Source organism: Equus caballus, chromosome 19 (genome assembly GCF_041296265.1).
Source record: "Equus caballus isolate H_3958 breed thoroughbred chromosome 19, TB-T2T, whole genome shotgun sequence".
Lineage (NCBI taxonomy): Eukaryota > Metazoa > Chordata > Mammalia > Perissodactyla > Equidae > Equus > Equus caballus.
In genome coordinates, this window is record NC_091702.1 from 38,211,147 (window position 1) to 38,232,016 (window position 20,870).

The following is a 20,870-nucleotide window of genomic DNA, read 5'->3' on the forward strand; positions in this document are numbered from 1 at the left end:
AAAAGATTTGATGGGGGCAGGCCTGATGGTGTTAAGTGCATGTGCTGTGCTTCAGTGGCCCGGGGTTGGCAGGTTCAACTCCTGGGCATGGACCTACTCACTGCTCATCAAGCCATGTTGTGGAAGCGTCCCATATACAACATGGAGGAAGATTGGCACAGATGTTAGCTCAGGGCCAATCTTCCTCACACACAAAAAAAGAAAGAAATTGATGGTGTCTATTTTACCAATTTCTTCTCGTATAGTTAGTACTTTCTAAATCTTATATTAGCAATTGTTGATTTATAGATTTTTCTTTTGTACTTAGACCTATGATTCATTTCAAATTAATTTTTTATAGTGTGATATATGAATTAAGGCTTAGTGGTGGTGGTGTTTCCATATAGAAACCAGTTGTTCTAGCCTCATATTGAAAAATCTCTACTTTTTATTGAGTTGAATGACAACTTGGCCAAAAGAAAAATAAATTCTGAATGTGGGTCTATTTCTACATTCCCTGTCCTGTTCTATTAATCTGCTTGTCTATCTTTACTTCAGCATTACTTTGTCTTGATTAACAGCTTTAAAGTAAGTCATAAAATCAGATACTCTATGTTCTCCTTTTTTCTTTTCCAAGATTGATTTGACTATTCTAGGGACATATATTTTTTGTATAGATTTTAGTATCAGTTTGTCAGTTTCTACATAAGACCCTGCTGGGGGCCTGCCGGTCGTGCAGCGGTTAAGTGTGCACGTTCCACTTTGGTGGCCCGGGGTTCACTAGTTCGGATCCCAGGTGCAGACATGGCACCGCTTGGCATAAGCCATGCTGTTGTAGGTGTCCCACATGTAAAGTAGAGGCAGATGGGCGCAGATGTTAGCTCAGGGCCAGTCTTCCTCAGCAAAAAGAGGAAGGTTGGCAGCAGATGTTAGCTCAGGGCTAATCTTCCTCAAAAAAAAAAAAAACCTGCTGGAATTTCATTGGGATTGCATTAAATTTATAAATCAATTTGGGGACAATGGAAATTTTAACAATATTGAGTTTTCCAATCCATGAACATGATATAACTTTCAGTTTATTTAGGTCCCATTGAATTTTCTCAGCAATGCTATTTCTTTTTAGCTTTGAGTGTACAGGTCTTGCACACATATTGTTAAATTTATCCCTAAATATTGTGTTTTTGATGCTAATATAATGGTATCTTTAAAATTTCATTTTCCAATTGCTGATTGATAGAAAATAGAAGTGAAATTAATTAATTGTTATGTTTTTATCTTGGTCCTTTGAACTTTCCCAAATACACTAATTAAATAGAATTTCTGTTTGTTTTCTTTTTTAGGTTTCTTAACTTTTTCTACACACTTGACTATATCATCCATAAGTAAACAGACTTTTACTCCTTACTTTCCAAACTTTATAGCTTTCATTTCCTTTTCCTGCCTGTTTCACTCTTTTTGACCTCCGTACTGTGATCGGTAGAAGTTCTGAGAACAGCCATTCCTGCATTGTTCCCAGTCTTAGAGACCAAGCATTCAGTTTTTATGTTAAGTATGATGTTATTTGTAGGTATTTTGTAGATGATCCTACATGAGGGCTAATCTTCTGTTTTGGGTTTGCTGAGAGTTTTTTCTTATAATGAGTGTCTGTTGAAATTTGTCAAATTTGTATCTTCATCCATTGAAAGGATCATATGACTTTTTAATTTTGTCAATGTGATGGTTTATAGTGACTGACTTTGAACTGTTGATCCAATCTTTCATTCCCGGGATAAACCCCCACATCATCATGAATTATTTTCCTTTTTATATGTTGCTGAATTTGATTTACTAATATTTTGTTAAGGATTTTGCTCATGTTGACGATTTTGCTCATATCTTTGTTCATGAAGGATATTGGTCTGTAGTTTTCTTTTCTTGTAATACGTTTGACTAGTATCGATCTTATGCTGGCCTCGTGGTATGAACTGGATGATGTTCCCTCCTTTGCTATTGTCTAAAAACTTATATGTAAAATTGATATTGTTTCTTGCTTGAATATTTGAAAGTTACCTATGAAACTATCAGGGCCTGTTGTCTTCTTTATGATAAAGATTTTAATTATGAATTCAGTTTCTTTAGTAGTTATTCAGATTTTCTGTTTCTTCTTCAATTTTTTGAATTTGTCTTTCAAAGAATTTTTTTCTGTTTCATCTAAGTTGTCACATTTTTGGCATAGTTCTTTTACATTATTTCCTTATTATCCTTTTAATGTCTGCAAGATCTATAGTGTTTCTCCTTTTGTCATTCCTGATATTAGTAATTTGTATTTTTGCCCATTTGTTCTTCATCATTCAGGATAGATGTTTCCTAATTTTACTATTTTTTTCCATGAACAAATGTGTTCTCATTTATTTTTCTCTATTTTTTATCTATTTTGCATTTCGTTCATTTTCTCCTTTGCTTACTTTGCATTTAATTTGCTCTTCTTTTTCTACAATCTTAAGATGCAAGCCACATCATTGATTTTAAATAGTTCTTGATTTTTAATGTAAGCCTTCAGAGCTACAAATTGCTCTCATAGGACTACTTTAGCTGAAACACAAATGATGAAATGCTGAATTTTCATTATCATTCAATTCTAAATATTTTCTAATTTTCCTTATAAGTTTTTTGACCCATGGTTTATTTAGAACTGTGTTACTTAATTTATCCATATTTGGGGATTTTCCAGACAACATTTTTTTTATTATGTTATGTAATTATTAAAACTTATTTGAATTTTAGAACTGAGTTTGTGTTCACTCTTGATCTTGGTAAAGTAATTGGTAATATTTCATATTGTCATCTAAGTTTAGATAATTACAAGTCAGGGAAGGGTTTCTCTGACTTAGAACTCTCTGGGAAAACTGTATGGTGGAGTGGGAGGAACATATATTTTGGTGTTAGACAGACCTAAGTTCAAGTTCTGGCTCTGGTACTGACTGGTCCAAGCCTTCCTCTTCTCATCCTTCAGATACTCAACTCCCAGTGTGTGTGTGAGATTGGAGGGAGCAGGTAACAAGAATTTAGCACATGGCTGCACACTTGATTCTAATTTCTAATTTAATTCTGTTGTGGCCAAAAAATAAATTCTTTATCATTTCATTCCTTTTCAGTTTATTGGTGTGTTTTTTTTTAAGTACCAGTAGATTGTCTGTCTTGGTAAATATTTCACATCCATTTGAAAAAGATGTGTATGCTGTAGCTTTGGTGTTTTATAAATGTCAGTTAAATCAATTGGTGTCAGTGATGTACAAGTCTTCTGTATATTTACTGATTTTTTTTAATGTACTTAATCTTTCAATTTTTGAAAGAGAAAGAGGTATTGAAATCTTCACATAGAATTATGGATTTTTCTAATTCCGTCAGTCTGTCAGTATTTGCTTCACATATTTTGGAACTGTGTTATTGGGTACATACACATCTAGGATTGTTATGCCTTTTTGATGAATTGACTCTTTTAAGTTGTGTTCTGTTTATTTTTTTCTCTTAATATTCTGTGTGTGATAGTAATTTAGCCATTCTAAATTTCTTATAATTAGTATTTGTAGGATATATCCTTTTCCATCTTTTTATTTTATCTATCAATGTCTTCATGTTTAATATATATTTCTTATAGACAGCATATTATTGAGTCTTGATTTCTTATCTATTCTATTTTCTCTTTTAATTTCTATTTCTAATCCATTAATCTTTAATATAATTATTAGCGTTATTGGCTTTACGTCTGCCATCTCGCTATTTGTTGTGGACTTGTTGCAACTATTCTTTGTTTTTTTCCTTCTTTCCTGCCTTCTGGTGGATTGATAATTTCTTAGTATTCTATTTTATCCCCTCTCTTAGCCTATTGGCTCTACCTTTTTTTTTTCCTCTAGAATTTGCAATATTTATCTTGATCTTATCACAATCCATCCTGAATCAATCACTTTACATAATTTATGAGAAACTTACAATGGCATACTTTCATTTCTTCTCTCCTGACTTTTGTTTTTTTATAATATATTTTAGTTTCGCATATATTATAAATACCACAATACATTGGTATTATTTTTGCTTTAAATAATTATCTTTTAAAGAAATTAAGAACTGAGGGAAAAGATTTTTGTATTTATTTACGTGTTTTCCATTTCTGGCATTATTCATTCTTGATAACATTTTAGTCTGAGAACTATTTAATATTTCTGGTGGTGCACATCTGCTGGTTACAATCTTGGCTTTATTTTAATCTAAAAGTGTCTTATTTCATCTTACTTTTTATATTTCAATAATTTATTAAGAAAGTTTTCAAATTCATGGAAGATTTGGGAGAATTATACAGTGAGCAGTCATGTACCCCACCTAGATTCCATCATTTTGCTCCTTGTTTGCTCTTTGTTTTATCATGTATCTATGCATCTATCCATTCCTCTATGCATCCATTAATGCATCTTATTTTTGTGTGTGTGTGAGGAAGATTGGCCCTGAGCTAACATCTGTTGCCAATGTTCCTCTATTTTATGTGGGATGCTGCCAGAGCTTGGCTTGATGAGCAGTGCCAGGTCCGTGTCTGGGATCCGAACGTACATACCCTGCGCTGCCGAAGTATAGCACACTTCGGCCAGCCCCCATCTCATTTTTTAATACCTCTAAAGAAGTTGCAGACATCAGTAAAGTTATCACCTAACATTTAAGCATCTTGTATTATCTAGATTTTAATGTTTATTTACAATTCTCTTGCTTTTTTTTAGTTAAAGTTTGCGTAGTGACAAATTGCATAACTCAAGTTTGATGACTAAAGATGCTGAGCCCTTGTTCGGGTGCTTATTGGTCCTTGGTATCTTCTTTGTTGATATATCTGTTGAAATATTTTGTCTATTTTATAAGTGGGTTGTTTGCGTTTTCATTGTTGAATCTTAGGAGTTTTGTATCTGTTCTGGATACCAGTCCTTTGTCAGGTACATGTTTTGCAAATACATTTTCCCAGTCGGTGTCATGCCAATTCCTTTCTTTAATGGTATGTTTTAATGAACAGAGGTTCTTACTCATCATGAGGTGTAATTTATTAGCATTTCCTTTAATGATTATCGCTTTCTGTGTTCCAGGAAATCTCTGCACGCCCCAAAATCATGACGTTTCAGCTTTTTTGGGGGGTGGTCTATGATCCATCTCCAGTTATTTTTTGGAGGGATATGGTATGAGGTAGGAATTGAAGTTCAATCTCTTCTTCTATGGATATGCAATTCCAGCACAATTTGTTGGAAGGATTTTCATTTCTTCATTCTGTTGCTCTGGTACCTTTGTCGATATTTTTACTGGATATATAATGTAGGTTGGAAGTTTTGCTTTTCTTTTTCTTTTTTTTCTTTCAGCCCTTTACAGATGTCATTTTCAGTGTATTCTGGCTAATATTTCTAATGTGAATTGGGCAGTTTGGATTTTTTTATCATTGTTCCCTTTATGTCTGTCTCATCTCTTTTTCTTTGGCAAATTTTAAGATTTTTCTCTTCTGCATTGATTTTCAAAATTATATTATGGTATCCTTTGGTGTGGTTTTATTTGTATGGCTCTTATTTTGAATTATTAATATTGCTTGGTTCTGTGAGTTTATATTTTTTGTTTAATTTGAAAAGATTTCAGCCATTGTTTCTTCAAATATATTTTGCTCATTTTTTTCATTTATTCATTCCTTTCTCTTCTTCTGGTACTGCAGTTAAATTTAGGAAAGACCATTCAGTGTTGTCCCACAGGTTACTGAGGTTCTCATTTTTGTTTCATTCTTTTTTCCCCTCTGTGTTTCAATTAGGATAATTTCTGGTGTCCACTGATCATTTCTTTTTTGATATCTAATTTAAAGCATTTTTAATTTCAGAATTTTATTTTTCAGTTTTTGAATTTGTGTTTCTCCGTCAAAATGTCTGTATTGATATTTCCTATTTGCTTTTATAATGTTCATGGACTTTTTTTTAAAAAATTCAACAGACGCATTTATAATATTCATTTTAAAGCATTGAGCTCCTAATTCTGTCATCTTTGTTAATTGTCGTTCTGTTTTTATTGGCTGATTTTTCTTCTGATTATGGGTCATTTGTTTTGCTTTTTCTTCTGTCTAGTTTTTTACTTTTTAATCCTATGCTGGACATTATGGATCTTACATTATTGAGTGTCTGAATTTTGTAAGTCAGTGTTAAGTTTTGTTGTAGCGGGTAGTTAATTTACTGCATAACAGCTTGCTTTTTTGGAAGCATTTTGCTTATCTTTGCTAGAGTAGGTCTAAAATAGCCTTTTCTCTAAGGCTAAATTGGACCTATATCTAAGGCATAGGCTATCTGAGGTCTCTCCTTTATACTTAATACTTAATAGTCTCCTTAAAGTTTCTTCTTTCTAAGTGGCCTTAACTGAAATGTCTTCCAGCCCTACGTGGACTCCTGGAGTTGATCATTTCCTAGCTCCCTAGTAGTCGTTTCTTTCCTGGTAGTTTTTTTTTTCACTGTTAGTTATTCTTTGACTGACCTTGTGAAGTGTCGCCCTAAATATACAAAGCTTTGTATTTTTCCAAATATTTGTGGATTTCCAGAGCTCTTTTCTGCACTGTTTTCTTCTCTCCAGTACCCAGGCCTGAAAATTCAATAGTCCTGAACTCTATTTTCCATCTTCTTAGCTCATTGTAACCACTGTACTTCTTTTGTTTTTCCCCTTTCTGTGTTGCAGTCCCAAAACTGCCTTCAGGCAAAAAGCCAGAGTGATCTTTTTTGTATCCTTTCACTCACAGATCACCCTCTGGCACTACCAGTTATCCATATTTGAAAAATTGTTATTTTCAATCTTATAAAGAGAAGGCTACTCCAGTATCAATTATTCCTCTAAGGCCAGAAGCTAAAGTCCAAAGTACCCAAGTTTTAACACATGTGATACCCAAACAAATCAAGTCTGCAGATCCATGCAGTCATAGGTCTCTGGTTTACTATCATTTAAATAAAGCATTCTGTTTGTTTGTGATTTGGGAAAATGGTCATTACCACAGTTCTAAAAATTATCAAGAACTCCCAGCAATTTAGCAAAGAACAGACAGGTTCTGTGGCAGCTTGGAAGTCCAAGCTGCTGCTATTTGGTTCAGAGTCTCATGGATAGCAAGACCCCAACTACAATACCGAAGATGAAGATAATAACTTAGGTTTCCAGGGAGAAACAAGATTGTAGACCAATAACTTGAAACAGGGAAAAAGACTAGAGCTAAAATATTGGACTGGTTTAACCAAGGGTAGTTAGCTGGAAATTTGGGCTCTGGAGCTAGTATTCTTATAGAATTGCAAAAGGGATGGAGGGAATTCTGATTCAGGGAATAACAGCAGAACAAGTAGCTAAATTTGGCTACATCCTGAATCAGATTATCAGTGAGATCAAAGAAAGAAGCAGTTGAAAAGTCCAGTTTGGGCAAATTGCATCGCCCTTTCCTGATTGGAAACCCTTTGGTCTAGGATTGCATCAGAATAAAATCTTTATGCCAAAACATCAGCGGTTCCAGCTGGGGCAGACAGAAAATGTGGGCTGAGGGTCACCCTTTAGCTGCAAGCCAGCAAAGCTTTATGTGAAAGCTTTTTAGAGCACTTCCTGCATGTGATTCAAGCAGTTTAAAAGTTCAGGCCTGTGGATTATTTATCTTAAGAGTTCAATTAGTTAAATAGCATTAGAACTTCTTGATATCATCAACATGGCCTCACAAAACATAATCTGTAAATATGACACATGTAATTTTATGGCACAAAACAAAATTAAAAAGCCCCACAAGCAATAAAATAGGCAGTGGTAAAATGAATGTGGCAGAGGGAAAATTATGAGAGTAATTGATCTCCTGATCATTAAGCAAGATATCTATTGATATTTTACAAAATCCATTTCAGGTAAGTGCATCCACTGACCTTTTTTTTTTTCTCCCTATTACAAAATGTCCACCCAGAGGGAGCCAAAATAACTGAGCAAATAATGAAGATGACAGTGGGAATTACCTCAATGTACTGTTAACATAGCTTGTACTCAGAAATACCAAGCAGACAGCAGTTTTCATGCCAGCTACCCAAATTGATCTTAGTAAGCTCTCAACAAGTGCACTGACCTAGCTTCTGGCATTTGATGATGGAGTTTTCTTTTTTTAAAGCCCCATTGTTCATGGAGTGAGTACCAGAGTACCTGATCAAACTTCTGCACAACTGAGTCCCAGGCTATATCTGCGGTAGGATTAGTCTCCTGAGTTTGGTATCATGAACTCGAAACTCCGTGATTTGCCCTTTAATTAGAGACCTTCAGGCTCAGCTCCAGGCTGCTTACCATTTTCCCCTTAGGATAGATACCTATTTTCGAAGGGATTTTTCTGCTAGTGTCTGATCAATAATTGAACTTCCTGGTAGCGTTGTGCAAAGATCTCTGGACTTTGGAGTCAGGGAACCTTGATAACAACCCTGGCTTTGAACACAATTCTTCTACACCTTGTCTCGGAAAACACTTAACACCTAGGATGTTCAGGTGCTCACAGAGGCCTTTTCTCACCACCCTAGCTAATCTACCTCTCCTGTCCCAACCCCAGCTCTCGGTCACCGCCATCACCCCACCCTGGTTTATTTCCTTAACAGCACAGATCACTATCTAAAACTAATTGTCTTATATATTTATAATTGTCTTATATATTTATTTCCCTGCATTAGAATATTATCCCAAAGAGACCAGACATCACCACCATTGTATCCCCAACAGCTTCTGGCAAATAGTAGATGTTAAAAAGTAATTGTCAAATCAACTATTACATAATTAAGCCACTCCTGCTTCAGATTCAGTAAATATTCTGTTCCTTTTTCAACCTCTTCAACTTCATTATCACAAGCTACTAAGCAGCCAAATGAAGTTGTTGATACTCAGTATAGTACTCGATTTCTTTTAAACATCCCAGAAGTGTACCGTGTTTTATCTGGAAATGTTCATTGAGATCCTGGGTGTTCTAAGGGTAGGATGTGTGAAGGCGACATAGTCTCTACCCAGAAGACTGTCAAGGCAGAGTTTAGTGGGGAGTGAGAGAGAGTGGAGATTCAAGCTTGTAGACAAATTACAATATAATAAAAATGCTGTAATAAAATTGTAAATAAAGGGAACAGTGGAAATTTCTGCCAAGCAGAGGTCAGGTTGCGAGAAGAGTTTTGTTCTAGAAAAGCACGTACAAAATAGTGATATTTGAGAATGGTCTTGAAGACTAAAGAAAGAGAAAGGAATATTCCAGCCAGAAGCCACAGCATGAGCAAAGGCATGAAATTAAATCTTCCTGATGTTTTTGAGGAAAGAGCATTGGTAAATGAGACAGAGGTGGTTGGCGGTTTACAGATCTTATTTATAGGGCTGAGTTAATATCTAGCTTTTAGGTAATTGGGGATTACCTCACTCTATTTCTGAATAATTCCAAAGAAACTGCTAAGGTGCCTATAGTATAAAAATAAGCAGATAATGTTGAAATCTGTCCACACCTGGGTGTTGCAAGTCAATCTTTGGAATATGTATCCTAGAACTGAAGACCTGGAGATACTTTCAGAGCCAAGCCTACTGAGCATTTGATGGATACCCTCTGTTTCTGCCTAATGAAAATAAGATTTTTGAGGCCTATTTCCAAGTATAAAGGAAAAGGAATTAAATTTCTTCCATACGGCACTGGACAAAAGGATGAAATTAAGACTAATGGAATTTTTGATTTTGCTCAATTGAGATTTTGCTCAATTCAACTGTTCCAACAATTAAAATTCTATCAATATCCTAGGCTTGTCCAGGCAGTAGTAAGGATTCCATCCCAAGAGATGGATAAACAGAGGATGGAATTACATATTTCACAAATATTTTTGAGGAGATTCAGGTGTCAGATTGTGAATTAGATGACCTTCTAAATCATTCCCAATGCTAAGGTTCTGTTTTAATTTGTATATCATCAAAGTCTATTCAATCATCGAATAGTTAAAAATGCCTTCTGTGCCAGGTACTGGAAACAAATAGATAAATATGTCTAGTATTAAAACATAGGGTTTAAACTCTACCGTGTTATCTCTGCTTGTTCACACACATATGTCAGGTTCACTGCTCAGCTACTTGGCTTATCCAGCTATTTTCAGGATAATGGATCTCTGTGATCACCACATAGAAATCAATTCTGTTTCTCTGTTGTTCACTCCAGTGATAGCTCCAAGATACACAGTGGAACTGGCATGTGGTTTTGGAGCCACAGTCCTGCTAGTGGTGATCCTCATTGTCATTTACCATGTCTACTGGCTGGAGATGGTCCTATTTTACCGGGCTCATTTTGGAACAGATGAAACCATTTTAGGTGAGTAATGGAAGCTGGATGTAAGTCTTTTCTACTGTCATCTTTAGAAAACATATTGGCTTGGTAAAACCTAGATTAATTGGAAGATTTAATCAGATTACCTTTTGTCTCAGCCCTTACTATTGAAAACCTTTCTAATGTGTGTTAATTCTGCTTTCTTGGCTCAATATGTGATTTAGTCTAGATTAGCACTGTCCAAATAGAATTAATGTAAGCCACATAAGTAATTTATAACTTTCTAGTGGTCACATTAGGAAAAGTAAAAAGAAAGTGAAAATAATTTTAATAGTGTATCTTATTCAACCCAATGTATTAAAAATATTAACATTTCAGCATGGGGTTAATGTTAAAAAGCTAGTGAAGATATTTTAGTCTTACATTTGGTACTAAATAACTTCAAAATTCAGTGTGTATTGTATTTTACACTTACAGGATGTCTCAATTCAGACCACCTACATTTCAGGTATTCAGTATCTCCATGTGGCTTGTGTCTGCTGTATTGGACAGTACAGGTCCACACTCTTTGTACTCGAGGGTGATGCATGCAGCAGCAACATCAGCATCGCATGGGAGCTTATTAAAAGGAGAATCTTAAGCATAACCCCTATTCTGAATCCGAATCTACATTTTAACAATATTTCCAAATGATTCACGTATACATTAAAGTTTGAGAAGCACTGTTCTTGTGCACATGCGTGTGGTGACAAGAATGGGACATTTAAACATCCAGATTCTTAGATCCATCCCATAAAGAATCTCATTCAGTAGGTTTGTGGAAGAGACACATAACCTTTATTTTTAATGAGAAGTGATTTTATAATTAGGCGACTTTGGGAAAGATTGGTTTATTGAAGCTAAGTATATTTTTAATTATAGTTATCTTCAGCTATAAATAATTTAGACAGTTTCTAAAAGTTTTGCTCAATTTATAATTCTGATATATTTGTGAGGGACATCCTAGAGCAGGAACTAGAAATTTTCTGTGTGGTATTAATTGCCAGCACCTATGATTGACTAACTATGTGCATCCTGATTCTGTTCATTCATAGTTGAATGAGACAAGCCTTACTCATTCTCCACTATAAAAACCGAACTCAGTGAGATGAGAGTAGAAGACACATCAGATAAAATTTGCAATTACACCTTAAAATAGTCATTTTGCCTGGAGACCTGTCACAAGTGGGAAATCACACTGAAATCTGTCAGATAATTTATATATGTGAAAAATGGAAATATCTAATATGCAGAAGTTCAATTTAAGAAAAAATGCAATACTATTGAGAAGCTTTCCTAATTTGTATTGGATCTGTGTTCCTTTTGCTAGATGGGAAGGAATATGATATTTATGTATCCTATGCAAGGAATGCTGAAGAAGAAGAATTTGTATTACTGACCCTCCGTGGAGTTTTGGAGAATGAATTTGGATACAAGCTGTGCATCTTTGACCGAGACAGTCTACCTGGGGGAAGTAGGTGTTTCAGATGAGTACAAGTGATGCTACCCTGAAAGGCTAAGAGGATCCTTAACTTTGGATCATGTATGAGAGTCATGGCTCAGCTCTACGCTGGCATCTTTGGACATTTAATGTCCAATTCTTTGATGTAATTGACAGAGACTCTCTAGGAATGTAACTACATTGTAAGATGTAGAGTATTCGAGTGCAGTTTTTGGTATTGCAGTATTTTCCCTTAGAAGCTTTAAAAACTTAGTGTCAGAGAAGTGTGCATGCACAGTGGATTAGAGCTCTATTCAATGCCACAGCTTTAAATGCCCTGTTTACTCACATTTAAAGTTTTAGAAGTTTTAGTTAACCTAATTTATTTGCCTAGAATTGTTTTGCAAAGGTTGAGTTTAAACAATACATTTTTACAAAGACTGAGGTTTCTTCAATTTTATTAAAAATGAGTGCAGAGGAGACTGCATGGAATCTTTCCTTGTATTACTCACTGATAATAATCAGAATATTTCCCATTGGCATTTGCTAATTTCCTTTTTCTCAGTTTTTTTCCCTAGCAATCAAATGCTACTCAAATTCCTCTTACTTTCTATCAGCTTATACATTTGAGACAAGTTTAAAATTTTACAAAGGCCAGTATACTCTAGTAAGTTAAAAAAAAAAAAAAAGCTTGAATTGGTAAACCTTTTAAAAGAAAAGTACACCTCTATTTTCAGCTCCACATAGTAACACGTAAAATGTGGTCCATTTGAGTCTATTTTAATAAATACATGATAGCATTGCCAAAGCCATTATTAAACTTCTTACTGTTGAAATGCATGTAATGTCTCTAATCTTCATGACAAACTAATTTTCTTCCTCTAAAATCTGGTTTATGTTAAACGTTTAACATTTTTTTGAATGTTAATTTAAAATTTTTAAAATATTTTTTAAATGTTATAAGGATAATTGAGATACAGAATAAGACCTAAGTGTTTATTCTCATTTCGAGTTGGCTGAGTCAATTATTCTGTCTCTCAGTCATCACCCAAAATTCCATCATGCTTGTGTTCTACAGCAGAAAGCTCCTTCAGTGTAATTTTGCCAGGAAATAATGACTCAATTGTACAGATAAATTCCACACATTTTAAGACTTAAAGTCCTGAATCATTTATTCATCCATTTATTCATTCATACAGCCATTCAACAAATATTTATCTACTGTGTGAAAAGTTATATAAAGATATACAGTCTAACAACAATATAAAACACTCCAATAGGGATTGGCGGTTCTTTGAAGAATTCTAGTTCTCCATATTTACTCTTGCGTCTTGCTTTTGATGGTTGATCCTTGTGATCTTTTGCATCCCTCCTGCTGCTCTTACTCAGTCCTCTTTGCCTCTGGGTCTCTTTCCATGCTCACACATGGTCAACCTCCAGCACCGCTGCTTGGAGTAGACAATTACTCATTCCTGGATTCTCCTCCAGGCTACATATGCTATTTTAATTGCAAATCTTTCCCCACTGCCTCTGTACGTGGAAGATTAAGGGGCAAACTGACTGCTTAGGGAAGTATAGTAAGCCGTGAAATAGCTTTCCACAACACCAGTGCATTCCCCAGAGTTGGCTCCTATCTGAACCTCAGGTAAAGGATTATGCATTATACAGTTCTTGATAAGCAACCTCGAGGAGATGGATTATTCCCAAGAATTTAGTGACAGGAACTAATCAGACAGAATAAAATTACACTGCATTTCCATTTCCCCTGCTTTTTCTTCTCTTTTTTGACCTGAAGAAAGCATTTGCCAGTTCGTGAAGGCAGACACATCAGCTAGCAGCTGCCGAAACACATGGCTTCACAGTAATGATAGGAGTTTAAGGAGAAAGATACAGGGACTAATTTAGGCTCCAGACTAGAGAGCAGAATAGAAAGCTGAGCTGATGAATGTGATGCCAGCCAAAATGCCATTCAATTGGCTAAATTTTTTTAACTTTCTATTCCAAAAACATAGTGATACCAGTTTGAGTTGGGGAGGTGTCCAGAACAGAGAAGGGCTTTCAAAAAATGAAGATCCCTACTCTTGCTGTCCTGTGTTAATGAAAAATGAATTTCTATAATTTTGACTCTATAATGTATATCTTTTTGAATGTTTGCTGGCACTAAAGAGTTGATACATGGATGTCTTTGGGGACAAAGAGCTCAGGAGCTGATTTGACTGAGCCACAACATGCCACACAGTTTGAAGAAATTGATTTCAGTACAACCCATTTATTCCTCATGTCCTGCATAAGGCTTTTGAAGACCAAGGTCACAGAAGTACATGCTGACTTCCTGCCTGTTTAGAATTTTCTGGGTGGTGGAATTTGTGCATGTAGTTTATATTCTCCCTGAGGAGAGCAGCATCTAGTGAATAGAGTGGTTGGGTCTATGGATTAAGTTTTCAAAGCTTCTTGGTAAAAAGTTTCACCTCAGTTCTCAGGCTGTCACCCTAAGTTCCCTACACTTGCTCCTCAAGCCTCATGCTTTTGGGGAGTTCTTGGCCAACACTAATCCCAATGGTGTTTTCTTTCCCAGTTGTCACAGATGAGACCTTGAGCTTCATTCAGAAAAGCAGACGCCTCCTGGTTGTCCTAAGCCCCAACTACGTGCTCCAGGGAACCCAAGCCCTCCTGGAGCTCAAGGCTGGCCTAGAAAACATGGCCTCTCGGGGCAACATCAACGTCATTTTAGTACAGTACAAAGCTGTGAAGGAGATGAAGGTGAAAGAGCTGAAGAGGGCTAAGACGGTGCTCACAGTCATTAAATGGAAAGGGGAGAAATCCAAGTATCCACAGGGCAGGTTCTGGAAGCAGCTGCAGGTGGCCATGCCAGTGAAGAAAAGTTCCAAATGGTCTAGAAGTGGCGAGCAGGGTCTCTCCTATTCATCCTTGAAAAACGTATGAAAGAGACAATAAGAGGGGTAAAAAGACCCAAGGGCACTCCAGGAAGGAAGAGATCCCCCTTCTTTATTCCCAATTTATTGTGTCATGGACAGAAAAAAATTCTATGGAAGCATCCCCATTGGGATAAATTCAGGGCAACTGCTTGACTGGCTGTTGTTTCCTCAGGCAATGGTAAGGTTTAGAATGATAGTGCCACCAGTCTGTCACCAGTGTCTGATATCACCATGTTCTTTGCAGGCAAAGACTTGGTTGATGTGAATTTCTCCCTCTGCATCCTGTATTCCTACATGTCTCTATTCTCTCTCTCTCCTTTTTTTTTGTTTTTTTGCTGAAGGAGTCGCCCTGAGTTGCCATCTGTTGCCCATCTTCTTCTATTCTGAATGTGAACCACCATCACAGCATGGCCACTGATAGACGAGTGATGTAGGTCCACACCCAGGAACCAAACCTGTGCCACTGAGGCAGAGCATGCAGAACTTAACCACTAGGCAACTGGGGCTGGCCTTCTATTTTCCCTCTTTCTTATAATCTTAAATTATGGGGCAGCCTTTTGCTGTGGATTTAAGACCCCTTAAAGTTAAATCATCTGTTAACAGGGTCATTATGAGTTTCCAAGTATAGTTTTCTGTTTTTTTAAATTTTTACTCATCCATTGGATAGATAATCAGGGCCTAAATTTACTTTAGCTGAGGATAGTGAGCTCTTTTGCTCATTCTCCTGTACAACACACCATCACAGCAAGACTGACATCAACTTAGGATGATATCAAGCAGTATGACTGAAATGTCCCTTTTAATTGATTTAAAGGGCTTGCCTGAATTTTCTCCTACTATACCCCCTGTGCCCTCTATCTCAGGTAATTGATGTTATATTTATCAACTTGAAAAATATATCACAATTTTTTTGTTAAGTCCTCAATATCTGTAAGTCGTCTCATATTTATCACGCCATTTTCCCTATCTACTATACCTGGTATCAGTCATTCAGAGTTTGTGGGTGGCTCCATACTTGGTAGAGTCCGATAGGAAGCTTCTCCTAATGGTGCTAATAGAGAGTAAAATAGCAGCAAAATGCTTTTAGCGCATTTTCTGGCTTGTGAGAAAAGCACAGAACAGGTGTTTGGCAATTTGTCTTTTAAACTTAGCTTTGCTAATGTGACTATTAGGAAAGTGGTTTCTTCTCACCTGTTTCTGTCTCCCCATTGTAAAGTGTGGAAGTTAGACTCAGTGACCTTGAGAATGGCTTTTAAAAGCATTAATATTCTATGAGAATTGATTGGACCCCTAGTATTTTCCATATTTTATTCATTGGTTCAGTGGATACATTCACTGCAAACAAGTCAGTTGGAAAAGTCACTGTCATTGAAACTTGTTTTAGTTTGTTTTAAGTGAAATTTTACTGTTCTTAAGACTTGGAAAAGTGAAAACTAAGTCCAGAGTATATAGAGGTAAATATCTATGTTACATATAGATTTTTAAAAAATATATGTATACACACACATGAATTATATATAGATGTATATCTATATTGCATATATATACACATGAATTATATATATGTATATATATACATGCCTATGACTTTAAGCCATTGGCACACTATTACAAACCACTAGAACTCTTGTCCAGTTTTTAAATTATGTTTTTACTGTAATGCTTTTGTGTTACTGTTTTCTGTACATTAATGTTGTTTGTAAATTCACAGCTCATGGAGTGGTAGTCCTTGTTAGCTCTTGCCTTCCCTAAATTAATATAAATACTTACGACTGCTACAGTTGATCTGGGTGCAGTGAAGTCTGTTGTGCACAGAACTTCCGTGGTCACTGCTAAGCAGTAGCCAGTCCTCTGGCATTGACTGATCATCTACCATGTTCTGAGCACACATTCTTAGAAGCTAAGCTATGTTAATTTCAGTGCTCAACTACTGGAGAGAGAAATCTCTGTTTTGACTATCGACTAATAAAGGAAAAGAAAATAAAAAACCTATAAGTGAGCCTGAGTATCCTAAGAAACACTGTAATTCATAACTTAAGGAAACCCTTATCCCAGTAGTATGAATGTTGATAAGCAAGTCTAAAACTGTCTTCTACATTTAAATGTCCTTCTGCAGTATTAAAGTCCATAATAAATTGTTTCTATATAGAAGAGTTATTGATTATTTTAAATTGAAAGAAAAGCTTCATGAATTCTTGACTATAAAACTATGATATGGAGTCCTTCTCGGATCTAATTTTTTTAGCCTTGTTAATGCTTTTCTTTATTACAAACCACAATTACTCCTCCAATTAACCCTTCACTCACAAGACCAGAGGAGAGCTGACTCCACATTAGCTTTGAATATCAATTCTTGGATGAGCTTTAGGTAAATGGAGGACAGTCCCATCACCAAGGGGCCATTCTCTTGCCAATGCTGCATTCTTTTTGCACTTTTGGATTCCATATTTATCCCAAATGCTATTGGGTGCCCTTAGCAATTTCTTGATTTTTTTTTTCCTATTTAGATTCCTGCCTTTGGTACTGAACTTGTCCTAAAACATCTCAACTCTAAAGGATATGTTCCTTTCTAAGAGAATTTTGTTTCAGGATGTTTTGTTTGTTTTATGTCCCAGAAGATGCCCAATGCAGAATATTTGAAGGAAATGGGGAAACATAATTTAGAGAGTGAGAAGAAATTGCTCTCTAGTGTTAAAAAAAGAAACTTAATGGTTTTAGATAAATGATATAAAGACCTTCTTCACCCAACTTAACAAAAAACAATGATATATAGTGTGTTTAATTAAACAAATACGAAATTTATTTAATGCTCTTCTGTATTGTAACTTAGATAATTCTCTAGCATTCTAACGAACAAGCACTCCATTGTATTGGGAAACAAACCATCACTCCACTTGTTAATTATCCATTTTGTTTCCATAGGTTTTAATATTTTAAGATTTTTTTAATTTTATTCATAAACTTTTGTATTTTCCATTTGATTTGTAAATTTGTTTATTTTAAAAATAAACCATTTATTTTCTGCTTTGAGTTTTATTTTGTGCATGTGTTTTATGTCTATATTTTCATGCATGAGCATAAGAAATGAGAATAAAGAGAATTAATGAGACACATGGAAAAAAATGTGAGAAGTTACCTTAGTTAAGTTTCTCTCTCTGAAAGAAGTCTGAGAAAAATGGGAATTTCATCTCAAGAACATTTTCTTTACATGTGAGTAAAAGAGTTACTTAAGTAAAGTGGATTGTTCTAGTATACCGCGTGTGTGTTTGTGTGTGTATAAGGAGACGGAGAGAGAGAAAAAGAGAGAGAATAATAGAGGCAGAGAAGGAGAGGAAGGAGGGAGAGAAAGGAGAGAGAGCTTGTTTTAAAACAAAGACACAGCCTATTCTTTATTATTTGACTTGGAACTTGGGTAACTTACAGGAATCTCTTAGCTTTTATAGGCTTTAATGCAACCCCAAGGAAGTGGCTTTGGAATGACATCAATTAATTAATGCCATACTTTTAGTTAATGGGCAATAATTTGAATTGAAGATGCCTTTGTATCACAAATTTCAAAGAAATCGGTGATAAATATTTGGAAATGCATTTTCTTTTGAGTTAATAATATTAAGTCCACAGTAACAGGGAGTCTTTCTTGCTTATTTTTTTTAAATCCCTATTTATTCATTTGTTCTAAGAATATTTATTGAGTCACTATACCTGAACTGGTTAGATTCGTAAAAATTTTCCTCCTGAAGAATTTTTCTCTTTCAAACCAGTCTTCAAAGGGTAGACTTAGGATCAATGGATGGAAGTTATGAGGACACTGATTTCTACTCAATTAGGAAACAACTTTAAAGCAGAGTTGGACAATCATGTATTTCACTATCTTTGGAGATACTGTGCCCACTATTACTAGTGGTGTACAAGCAGAGATTTGATGGATCTTATTGAGATTTTGTGTAGGGGCGTTGTGCATTGGATGGTGGCGATGAGCCTGAAGTTGCTTCCAACCCGGAACATAATAAACTGGCTCCTAGAACACAGTGGTGACTATGTAGTTTCAATATCAGCAGTTTCCATATCAGTAGTTTGGATGTCTCGCTGTTACCTTGTTAAAGCTCTCAAGATATTTTCTTCATTCATTTACTGATGTCACTCAGTCTTTGAAACAAGTAAATTCATAGTATAGGAGAGACACATTCACCCTTTAATCTGTTTTATTTCTCTGTTTCTACCAAAGGAATATAGAGTATCTTTAGCAATGGGCTAGGAAATTAAGTATTTCAGTAGCATTTTTAATCCATCTCTGTTTTAAATGTACAGAGAGAATTTTTAAAACTTACTACTGTCTTACAAATCCACATGTTAAGCTGATTCTCTAAAGTTACCATCAAGAATTGATTCAGATTGAATCAACATTAGTCAATACATTATTTTATTATTAAGTGCACTAGAAATTGAATAATAATTTAATCAACGATTAATTCAAATGTCTAGCATGTCTAGACATTTACAGATAGGTATCTCTAATTTGTTTAACAACTTTACAAGTTTGCTCACATTATATGCATTTTTACAGATGGATGAACTCAGACTTGAAGATATTAAGATAAAAACAGAGATAAAAATGGGGCCAGCCCTGTGGCATAGTGGTTAAGTTTGACACACTCTGGTTTAGCGTCCTGAGTTCATGGGTTCAGATGCCAGGTGCAGACCTATATGACTCATCAGCCATGCTGTGGCAGCAACCCACATATAAAGTGAAAGAAGATTGGCACAGATGTTAGCTCAGGGCTCATCTTCCTCAAGAAAGAAAAGAGGAAGATTAGCTACAGATGTTAGTTCAGGGTTAACCTCCCTCAGCAAAAAAAAAACAAAAAACAGAGACACAGAGATAAATGGAGAAACCAATATTTGAATTGAGATCCATTTCCAAATTAGGTGCCCCCTATTTTTCCCTTCACTTCAAATTTTAAGAGAGAGAGAGAAAGTTTGCTGCTGTTTTGTACACTGATAACCTAGCCAAAGAACAAAATTAAAGCCCCAGTTTTCTTCTGGGTGAATTCCAGGAAGTTTATGACTTTTAAAGGCAGGAGTATTTTAGAGTATTGAAAAGTTCTAGACCAGAAAACATGACTTCAAAACCAATCTAGTCCCAGACAAGAAAACTGGTCTCATCACTATATATTCACACCTCATTTTTTTTTTTTTTTTAAAGATTTTATTTTTTCCTTTTTCTCCCCAAAGCCCCCCGGTACATAGTTGTGTATTCTTCGTTGTGGGTTCCTCTAGTGGTGGCATGTGGGACGCTGCCTCAGCGTGGTCTGACGAGCAGTGCCATGTCCGCGCCCAGGATTCGAACCGTCGAAACACTGGGCCGCCTGCAGCGAAGCGCGCGAACTTAACCACTCGGCCATGGGGCCAGCCCACACCTCATTTTTTTGAGCCAAACAGAATAAATGGCCTAATCTACAACTCCCTCTGCAAAGAGTCTTCAGCATTAAAAAGTAATAACAATTTACATCCTCAAATATGAAGCTTTGACAGTATGGAATATATTAAAATATGCCATAAAGGGGGCAACTTGTTTCAAAGTACTATGTGAAGTCTCCTAGGAATAGCCCAACTCCCATCTAAGAAGCATCTCCTACATCCATTCCTCAATGTCTAGAATTCCCCAGTCCATATCTGTTTCTTTAGTGTTGCCTTCTTTCAAATGCAAATCCCACACTTTCAGGGTAGGGTACCAATAATCTTAAAAAAGGAAAAAACAAACACAGTCTCTCTGTTTAGAGGATGTAGGACAGTGTTTTCTTTTCAACAGTGGTATCCCCGTTGGACAAAACATACATTTTCCTAAAGTGACTGTTTTGAAGTGAAACACACGCACACGCAATTTGAGTACACAAATTCCTTTTGATGAAAAACTACCCGTGTTGTCTTAAGGTTATATTGTATTTATCATGAGACAGGAGAAGCAGTAGACTTCCTACTCTCACATTCTCAGATTTACGAAAGACAGCTACATAAGATTCTGAGTAGGACAAAAGAGGACAGAGGAGTTTTGAAAAGACACACACACACATGCACACGTGCATGCACACACACACGGGCTTTGAAGCTAAGTGAAAATTTAGATTTATCATTTAGGACCAAAACAAAAATTCTCTAAAACATTTTGCACTCTTGA

At 35.7% G+C, this 20,870-nt stretch overlaps 1 protein-coding gene across 9 annotated transcripts in view; it reads left to right on the forward strand.

Annotated features, from left to right (window-relative positions):
* Window positions 1-20,870, forward strand: part of IL1RAP (interleukin 1 receptor accessory protein) — a 131,189-nt gene that overhangs the window by 103,042 nt on the left and 7,277 nt on the right. For 6 of the 9 annotated variants that reach the window (XR_011428791.1, XR_011428790.1, XM_014732811.3 and 3 more), the window contains exons 9-10: window positions 10,175-10,324; window positions 11,649-11,792. Coding sequence is in view for 7 of the 9 variants with exons in the window: in XM_014732811.3 (XP_014588297.1) it covers window positions 10,175-10,324; window positions 11,649-11,792 (294 nt within the window). In the remaining 2 variants the exon portion in view is untranslated. Of the gene's footprint in view, window positions 1-10,174; window positions 10,325-11,648; window positions 11,793-14,334; window positions 17,726-20,870 lie in introns of those variants that run through there. The other 3 variants (XM_001498547.7, XM_070242691.1, XM_070242693.1) reach the window with 1 other exon arrangement.